This window comes from Nestor notabilis, unplaced genomic scaffold (assembly GCF_000696875.1).
Source record: "Nestor notabilis isolate BGI_N333 unplaced genomic scaffold, ASM69687v1 scaffold16905, whole genome shotgun sequence".
NCBI lineage: Eukaryota > Metazoa > Chordata > Aves > Psittaciformes > Psittacidae > Nestor > Nestor notabilis.
In genome coordinates, this window is record NW_009929177.1 from 1 (window position 1) to 9939 (window position 9939).

General features: G+C 50.1%; 1 protein-coding gene across 2 annotated transcripts in view; it reads left to right on the forward strand.

Moving 5' to 3' along the window:
• The first annotated feature begins 1425 nt into the window (after positions 1 to 1425).
• CLCN5 (chloride channel, voltage-sensitive 5) overlaps positions 1426 to 9939 on the forward strand; it is a 13307-nt gene continuing 4793 nt past the window's right edge. Inside the window, exons 1-7 of one of the 2 annotated variants that reach the window (XM_010014869.1) lie at positions 1426 to 1573; positions 3497 to 3596; positions 5380 to 5564; positions 6113 to 6235; positions 6692 to 6898; positions 7767 to 7847; positions 8951 to 9493. In XM_010014869.1, the coding sequence (XP_010013171.1) occupies positions 1448 to 1573; positions 3497 to 3596; positions 5380 to 5564; positions 6113 to 6235; positions 6692 to 6898; positions 7767 to 7847; positions 8951 to 9493 (1365 nt within the window). In that variant the 5' untranslated portion in view covers positions 1426 to 1447. The remainder of the gene's footprint in view (positions 1574 to 3496; positions 3597 to 5379; positions 5565 to 6112; positions 6236 to 6691; positions 6899 to 7766; positions 7848 to 8950; positions 9494 to 9939) is intronic. The other variant, XM_010014870.1, reaches the window with a different exon arrangement.

Here is a 9939-nt window from a genome sequence, read left to right on the forward strand (position 1 = left end):
AATGGTGGGTGGTTTGCTGCCTGTCTCCCATTTGTCTGCAAACCCTTTCCTTTCCCAGGTCTGCTAGAGCAGGAGAGCAGGCTCCTCATCTGGCTGTCCTCTTGCCATGCAGGACAGCTCCTAAAGCCCGTGGGTTTGCTGGGTTGAAATGGCAGATGCTGTGACTTTAACAAGCACTGTGTGGTTTTCCCTGAGCCAGGCAGACTCTCTGAAGTGGAGCATTAACCCATTTTAGTGAGAAGAGGTGATCAAAACGCTGACAAATCTGTGCTGAAGGAATGAACTGTACTCTTCTAACAAGGTTGCATTTAACTTCCTGTCTCTAGGCATTAAATGACTCAGAGCTCTGTATGTTAGCAGCTGGGGAGAGCTGTACATTCATCTTGATTGTGTTTTGGCAAGGCTTTCCCAGGCTCATTTCTTCCCATTTTCCAATGTGGTTATCCTAGGATTCTTGATTTGCAACAAGCTGAGGCAGGAAATATAATCTTGATAAATATTTATGGCTGTCAGCCATGTTACAGTTAAGTATTGCTCCTGGGAAAAATAAAAGGATGTTTTCTCATCATGTGCTGTCAAAGGGGCACCTTATCCTCTGCTGCGAACGTGCTGTGTGTGGCTGGAGACCTCAGGGCTCTGGGGACCACAGTCCGGGCTGAATGGGGTCCGTCCCAAGCAGTGCCTGGTCTCCAGCCTGCAAGTCAGGTCCAACCATCCTTCTGCACGTGGCCTTGTCCCGAGAGCCCTCAGCTGTGGTTGGGATAATGCAGACAGGTATGGTGTGGATGGGATAATGCAGACGGTACCTGTGGGACTCTCAGTGCTGTGGATCGGGGTAGTGGGTGACCTGCAGTGCTGTGCACAGGCCGTGCCCTCCAGCTCTGATCCGTGTTGCTCTGTGGCAGCTCTGGGCAGGGAGCCCGTTCCCAGGACAGCTGGAAGTTGCTGGTCTGGGCAGTTATTCCAGAAGAGTGAGCAAGGAATGACCCTGATTTCATCTTCTTGCAGAAAATGCTGCTCAAGGGAGTTAGGGAGGTTTAACACTGCTTTATAGAGGCTGGTTTTTAGGACAGCTCTATCTTTTTATCTTTAGGTAAACTCCTGGCTGGGCTGCTTGGCTTTGGGAGGTGAGGGTTGGAGATATGGTCGTTCATCTTCCCCTGCTCAAGGTAGACTCAGCGTTGTCTTCTGCATCGCTGGGCTTGGTAGAAACCCATCACCCACACTGAGCAAAGCCTCAAAGACCCCCCAGCAGAGGCACCTCATTATTTGTATCTGAATCATAGAATCCCAGTCTGGTTTGGGTTTGGAAGGGACATTAAATCTGTGGGTTTCCCCCTAAGTCAGTGTTTGGTGATGGTTTTTTCCTTAAAAAGGGGAAATCTAAGAATAGCTCAATTTTCCCCCTTCCTCCCCACCAGGGTTTTCCTCATATAATGGAGGAGGGATGAACGGCACAAGCACAATGATGGATTTCCTGGAGGAACCTCTTCCCGGCGTGGGCACCTATGAAGATTTTAACACTATAGACTGGGTGCGAGAGAAGTCCAGGGACCGGGACAGGCACAGAGAGGTAAAATCTCTTCCTCCTCCTTGTGGTGCTGAGGGCAGGATAACGAACCTGCTGGAGCTGATCTGGGTTCTGACTGTGGACTAGGGAGGCACATATGGGAGAGACCTGGGATTGCCCTGAGGATGGGCATGGAGATCCGCTCCACAGGAGCTTTAGTTTGGGGAGCAGGAACATAGAACTGAGCATGCTGCAGTCACTGCCTCTGGAGGCTTGGATTTATGTATAAGCTGTGGTGGATTTCTGATATGCATCTTAAATGCCTTAAAGGCATGTTTCCTTAGGCCACGGTGGACTTGTTTGAGACTGGAGCGTTGCAAAGCCTGCAGAGCAGAGTGAAACTCAGGGAAGCTGCATGGTTATTTGCAGTATTCTGGAAGAATCACATTGCTATTCCATGGTTTACAATGGAAGGATCTAAGCACCATGATCCTGTTTATTGATGAAGAAACAGGTCACTCTTCCGCTCGTGCAATTGTACTGTGAATAATGCTCTTCCTATTGGGTTTGTTTGTGCTGCATGTTTGAGAAGATGAAGTGCATTCTTTAAGACTTTCAGTCTTCCAGACTAAGTGCAGTTCCTCCCAGGACTTCACCACTCTCTGCAATTCAAGGGATCTGCTTAGAAAGCAGGGAATGCTTGACATAAAGCACTAGAGTTGCCAGCGTGCTGCTGCTCCCCAGAAGCCTTTGCTGGCAGACCTCCTGGGGGGTGATGGCTGAGCTCAACTGGTCTAGTTGCTTGCCAAAATATTCTTTCATGATTTTTCTTTTCCCCTGAACCTCACAAACCAACCTGTGTCCTACTGACAGTGCTCAAACTGGGCACCATCCCTGCTCACTGGAGTACATACAGTACAATGTAATGCCTGAACTTGAGCGAGTACAGATCCAATTTAGGGACTCCAATAGTCCCACTGTTTCCTGCCCCAAAACCTCTTCCCACCTATGGATGCAGAGTACAAAGCCAAAAAACCTCTCGCACACATGCCCCTGTGCGCAGATGCATGTGTGATGCCCGTGATGGAACAGGATGACCTATTTCCTGTCTGCAGAGGTGCCTGAATGACAAGGCTGCTTCTGTCTTCATTGAAAGAAGTTGAAATCAGGTCAAGGCAGAAGTTTCTGCTGGACAAAGAGGCGTAGGGTTGGCTCAATGAAATATAAAGGAAACAGCTTTGGCACCCACACCACCAAGCCTCCATTCAGTAGCAGTTCCGCTCACCAGCAGCATGGCATTTGAAAGACAAAAATTCAGAGAATTCAGACAGAAAGGATTCTTACTTTCTTTATTCCTCACTTAGTGAGTGTTAGTTGGCTGCATCAATGTGCCTTTTTATCTGGGAATATAGTGGTGTCCCGGAATGCTTCCCATGGGAGAGGCAGCAGGCTGACGGGTGCACAGGAGCTGTTCTGTCACCCTTTTGTCCGCCTGTCCAGAGCAGTGAGGCTGACAGGCTTCAGCTGGCCCTGCTGGGCGCAGGCAGACTGGGGAGCTCACCCTCCTGGGGCACCTTGGACACATCCGAGTCCCGCTTCCCAGTGCCACCAGCACAGCCTGGTTCCCAGCCCCACCATTCCTCTGTGTTGGCATTAAACCTACCATGCACCTTGTGCCTGGCTGAGCAGAGCTTGGCAGAGCCTCCTCTGCTCAGGGCAACATCTAGTTTGTGTTACAGATACCGGGGCTGTAGCTGGAGACTGGGAAGTGCTGGTGGCAGCTTCTCTGTGCTTTCATGGTACCAGTATCAATCTCAGTGGATATCAGTATCCATGAGGCACAAAGTTTCTTCAGTGCCCAGATTGGCCTGTGGCATAGAATGGCAGACTGTGGTCTGTGAATCACCATGTAGCTTTAGAGCATTTACACCAAAGTGCATCTGTGTCTTAGGGGATTGTTGTTTCTTTTTGGAAAACCTTTCCTAGATCACCAGTAGAAGCAAAGAGTCCACGTGGGCACTGCTACACAGTGTGAGTGACGCCTTCTCTGGCTGGCTGTTGATGCTCCTCATTGGGTTATTGGCAGGTAGGATTCTGCACCGCAGCATCGATTCCTTCCACAAATCCCAGTGGGTCACTGGAGCAGGAGACCTCATCCCTGGAGCAAGGGCTGTGTGAGGGGCTCTCTGATACTGGTGCCTCTGCCACTGCTTTGCTATTTATGGAGAATTACTTTTACATGCTTTAATCTATGGAGAGTTAGAATCATAGAACTGTAGAAGGGTTTGAGTTGAAGGAACCTTAAAGCTCTTCCAGCTCCAAACCCCTGCCACAGGCAGGGACACCTTCCACTAGAGCAGGTTGCTCCAAGCCCCTGTGTCCAACCTGGCCTTGAACACTGCCAGGGATGGGGCAGCCACAGCCCCTCACCAGGATTCCTGTAGCCCCTTTAGGCACTGGAGCTGCTTTAAGGTCTCCTCTTAAGGAGCCTTCTCTTCTTCAGACAGAACAAGCCCAACCTTCTCCATAGCAGAGGTGCTCCAGGGCTCTGATCATCCTCTGGACTCACTTGAGTAGGTCCACATGCCTCTTGTGTAATTCATCAAAACAGAGCTGATCAAAATTCTGGGCCAGAGGAGGGTGTCACAGTGTGTGGAGTCTTTGAAGGCTCTTCACTGGATCTGGAGAGGGTAATGCCAAGGATGCAAGATTTTCTTCTTTCCCCCCCTTTCTCTACTCAGTTATAAAGTGAGAGGGGTCTCTGCAGTCAGGCTTCTTTCAGAGCTTGACTGGCCCAGACCTTTTGAACAGCTTCAGCATAAACTTTGCCCCCTGTGCTGCAGCAGCATCTGAGCTGGAGATGGGCCTTCCCGAGAGGGAGCAGCCCAGCACCAGGCCCCAGGGTGGATGAAAGCTGCTGTTAATGTTTAGAGCAGAAGTCGGTGTCTCATTAACTGGAGGATCTGCTGGATGTTTATTGCCTCCTCTGGAGCTTGTGCCAGAACTTGTTCACGTGGAGCAGAGGTCTCTGCTCCTGACCTCAGTGCTGAGCTGGTTCTGTAACTGAGAGCAGGGCTGATGGCAGCACTTACCTGTGGGGACTGTAGGAGTTGTTCTTAACATAAGAACAAGAAATTGTTTGAAGATTCCTCTTTTCAGATGTGAGTTACTGGCTCTCTGCTGCCTGGGTTTCACTTGGCACACTTACAACCTTCCCCTCGTTTTAATTTTATTTAAATTGGGATAGAAATGTTTTCTCCCAATGGAAAGCTATTCCCATCACAGCCTTAGTGTTGTTAAGTACTTTGGAGACTGGTGGCACATGCTGTCAGCATCCTCCAGAAGTGCCCCATGTCCCCCCTGCCACTCAGCCCACTCGCTGTGCTGTATCTATTCAGTGTTTTTTCAGTGTCATTGGGCAGAACTAATTTCTGGTGATGGCAGAATCCCAGCCTGGTTTGGGTTAAAAGGGACCTTAAAGCTCCTCCAGCTCCAACCCCTGCCACAGGCAGGGGCACCTTCCACTAGAGCAGGTTGCTCCCAGACCCTGTGTAGCACGTTGCTCCAAGCTCCTGTGTCCAACCTGGCCTTGAACACTGCCAGGGATGGGGCAGCCACAGCTTCTCTGAGTGCAACTTGTGGTGGTTCAGTCTTTGAAATATTATTGGGCATGTTTTGGTTCCTGACCTGCTCTTTTCAATGTCTACAGCTCTCTATAGAATACAGGGTAATTGGAGGCAGAAATGCCAGTGCTGCTCTATGTGTTGGGATGTGAGTCAAAATGTAGCAGGGCAGACTAAAAACTTCAGATGTGTGAGTCTCAGCAGGGGGATTGTTACACTTCTTTTTCCTTTTTTCCCTCAAACCAGGTTCCTTGGCGGGGCTGATTGACATCTCTGCCCACTGGATGACAGATCTGAAGGAAGGAGTGTGTTTAGCAGGCTTCTGGTTTAACCACGAGCACTGCTGCTGGAAATCCAACACAACCTTTACAGACAGAGACAAGTGTCCTGAGTGGAAGAGCTGGTCCCAGCTCATCCTGGGCCATGGAGAGGTGACGTGTGCCTGCAGCTGGTTTTATAGAGTCCCAGACTGGTTTGTGTTGGAAGGAACCTTAAAGCTCATCCATCTCCAACCCCCTGCCATGGGAAGGGACACCTTCCACTAGCCCAGGTTGCTCCCAGCTCTGTCCAACCTGGCCTTGAACTTTAAATGTCCCTTCAACCTAAATTATTCACAATTCTATGATTGGGTTCATTTGTTTCTCTCAGAGGAATGCAAAGTGAGCTCAGGTCTTGTGTTTCTGGCAGCTCTGTCCAAGGAGCCACCTGATTGATTGGGACAGACCTTACCCCGGTGCCAAGCTACTTGTGCACCTTGTTTGCTGTTTTAAATAATGGTCTTTGGGGATAAGATTGGCTCATATCCCCATAACCCAAGAACATAGCTTGTCCTTGGAACCTCACACTTGCTGTCGTTCTCTTTGTTTTGGGCTGATAACTATGTGGCATTACCTACAATTTCTGTACTTGCTTCAGTGCAGAGGCTCAACGTGATCTCAGCTGAAATGATCTCATTTGGGTTCCTTTCTCTGCATTCCAGGGGGCTTTTGCATATATTCTCAACTACTTCATGTACGTTGTCTGGGCCTTGCTGTTCTCCCTCCTTGCTGTGCTACTTGTGAAGGGCTTTGCTCCTTATGCCTGTGGCTCAGGGATCCCAGAGGTGAGTGAGAATGAGAGGGTTTTTTTGAGGTGGGATGGGGATCCACCATCCAAAGATTCCACATCCCTGCTGTGGAATAATAATTTCTTGCACTTTAGGTAGTGGCTTAATATATGTCTTTTTTCGCAGACTGAAACATGCCTAGTGCTTAGGTCTCCATGCAGTCCCTTTAAAAACTCAAATGTTTTGGCATTTGCTGTGGGACGCACAAACAAAAGCACACTGTGTAAAGGCTACAAAAGCCAGACTTTTCTTCAGCAGGGTCAGTGGCCCTGAAGGAAGGACTCAAGTGGCTGTTTCAGCCCTTGCGTGGTGGGGTATTTTTGCTGACTCTGTTATTTTTGGTAGCTGGGGGGACTGGGAAAGCTGTGGCAGGATTGGGAGCACCCAGTGAAACAGGAGCTCTGCCTAGGGCTTGACTGAAAGCCTGTAGAGCTTTGTGTGCTTGACTTCCAGATCAAAACTATCTTAAGTGGTTTCATCATTAGAGGCTACCTGGGCAAGTGGACGCTGATCATCAAAACCATCACCTTAGTGCTGGCCGTGTCATCTGGGCTGAGCCTGGGCAAGGAGGGGCCCCTGGTGCATGTCGCCTGCTGCTGTGGGAACATCTTGTGTCATCTCTTCACCAAGTACAGGAAGAATGAAGCCAAGCGCAGAGAGGTACAGGGGGACACTGCTGGTGTGGGGAGACTGCTGGCGCTGCAGCTTTGCCTCAAGTGTAAATTGTTCTCTTTTGGCATGTTCTTGGTGTACCTTGGTGTGACACCTCCTTGGAGCAAAAGCTGTCGTGGTTAGGAAGGGACACCACAGCAGTGCAGGTTGTCATCTCGTTTGTGATGGGAGCATTCACTGCACTAACCTCCACCTCTGCGACACTTGTTGGTTGGCCATGCAGCGCCAGAAACTGTTTTGGGACTCCTTGAAGGACCTGGACTTGGCTGTAGGAATAGAATGAAGGGCTTTGCTTTCAGGGATGCAGTGATGAGCATGGTGTAAGAACCATGCTAACATCTAATGTGAAGCTCAGGAGTTTCCTCACAGTTCATGTGGGATGTGCAGTATCACATTGGCCAGTTTACCTTCTGCTAAACCAAACCCAATGGAACGCACCCCGTGGACTGGTTTTGGGTGGCCCCCAGCTCCTCTAGTTACACTGTGTGAGAGATGCTCTGAATGTGAGACAGCAAAAATGGGAAAAGTCAGTGTTCTGAGGTGGAATTGCTGCCACGCTGCTTTACTGGAGCTTTATCTGAGGTAAAAGCATGAAACCAGCTGAAGCAGGAAAAGGTACTTGCCATGGTGCTACTTCTACTGATTTGGGTCGGAGTGTTAAATGCCAGCACCAGTGGGTTTGTAGCTCCCTGCAGCTCTTCTCCCTGGGGAACGGCTCGCTCCCCCATTGTCCTGCTGTCTGTAAAGCAGGCCAGACCTGGCTGGCCGAGCACTCGCTGGAGATGAAAACTGCAAACTTAAACACAAATGTGAAGGTTTGGGGTGTTCAAAAAGGTCTCTTTGGTTTTTCCTGTAGGTTTTATCTGCAGCTGCAGCTGCTGGAGTGTCGGTAGCGTTCGGTGCCCCGATCGGAGGAGTGCTCTTCAGCCTGGAAGAGGTAACAGCAGCGTTTTCTGGTGGCCCTTGGTGAGCTGTTTGATTGCAAGGACTGACCCTGCTGGGTTAAAAATCCAGCCCATAACTGCTGGGGTGTAGGAGAGCCTCCTGAGTACCGATCGGTGGTGTATTTACAAGGCCAAAATTGGGGTTTCAGGTAATTCTTGGGAATACTGGAGAACTTATTTTGGATGATGTCTGTCTGAGGCTTTGGTCTAAAGCTGTTGGTTTCCCCTGGTCTGTCCATGCTCAGCACCACTGGCTGCTCACAGCCACAGCCTCCCTCATGTTTACCATGTGCCTACCCTCTCCTGACAGCTCTGTCCGAGGGTACCTTGGGAACAAACTTATCTGGCTCATTGAACCCCTTTTCTTCCCAAGGAACTTCCACTCCTTCTCTTGCAGACACAGATATGAAATGGATCACCACTGCTTGCTTCAGGGCTTAGAGGGGAGGAGTGGGATGGTTTTGCTCAGCTGAGCACACTTGTGGCAGCTATGGCAAGCACTGTTGTTTAGCACATCTGGACCTTGCAGAACATGCAGGGCAAAGAGTTCTGTGATTCAGCTCACAGCTGATTTGTAACAGCTTTAATTATCCAAGTAATTCACCTCCACTTCAGGGATAGAAGGGTTGGAAGGGACATTAAAGCTGCTCCAGCTCCACCCCCCTGCCCCAGGCAGGGACACCTTCCACTAGAGCAGGTTGCTCCAAGCCCCTGTGTCCAACCTGGCCTTGAACACTGCCAGGGATGGGGCAGCCACAGCTTCTCTGGGCACCCTGTGCCAGTGCCTCAGCACCCTCCCAGGGAAGAGCTTCTGCCTCAGAGCTCATCTCAATCTCCCTTCTGGCAGGTTAAAGCCATTCCCCTTGTTCTGTCCCTACAGGCCCTTGTCAGAAGTCATAGAGGGCAGTTGTTGCACTGGAACTGAACAGGCCAAAATCAAGCCTGGGGTGCTTGGATGGAGAGGAGGGGCTGTACCCAGCACACATCGATCTTGGTTCTTACTTATACTTCAAGCAATGGTGATTTTATTGCTGGGCAGTGGACGGTGGAGTGGCAAGTGTTGAAGTGACTGACCCTGCCTCGTTTCTCCTCTCAGGTCAGTTACTACTTTCCCCTCAAGACACTGTGGCGCTCCTTCTTTGCTGCTCTGGTCGCGGCATTCACCCTGCGCTCCATCAACCCCTTTGGGAACAGCCGCCTGGTTCTCTTCTATGTGGAGTTTCACATGCCATGGCATCTTCTGGAGCTTGTGCCATTCATCCTCCTGGGCATATTTGGTGGGCTTTGGGGAGCTTTCTTCATTCGCAGCAACATCGCCTGGTGCAGGAGGCGCAAGACGACCAAGCTTGGCAAATACCCGGTGCTGGAGGTGTTTGTAGTGACAGCCCTCACGGCCGTGCTGGCCTTCCCCAACGAGTACACCAGGATGAGCACCAGTGAGCTCATCTCTGAGCTCTTCAATGACTGTGGGATTCTGGACTCGTCCAAGCTCTGCGAGTACGTGAATGATTTCAACAGCACCAAAGGGGATGACCTGCCAGACCGAGCTGCTGGCCCAGGAGTTTACACTGCCATGTGGCAGCTGGCTTTGGCCCTTATAATGAAGGTCTTCATCACCATCTTCACCTTTGGCATGAAGGTGAGAATTGCCTGTAAATGAGCTCACATTCCGCTGCAGGAACCCCAGGTCTGAGTTTTATTTGATCAATAAACACGTTTTCCTCCCCAAGCTCTGTTAAGAAGGGGGCAAAGTGATAGACTGTAATTATTTGTTCTGTTGCTTGTAACTGAGGGCAGTAGAGACCCTTTAGCTTGAGTGGGTGTGAGGTGCAGATGTTGCTGTCACTGAACTGGTGTCTCAAGGCTTCAGGTCCGCTTTTCCAGGCACAGAATGCTGCTAAATTGTCCTTCCTTAAGCCTTTTTGATATATATGCAAGAGCTGATGGCAAAGCAATTGATGTCTTCATTTGTAAATGCTTGCTTATAGCTGTTCCTTGCTCAGATGGTTTTGACTTAGCTTGGTGGCGGCCTCCTGAGCTATGGGTGTAGGGCCAAGGTCTGAGCTTTCCTGCAGTGGGGTTCAG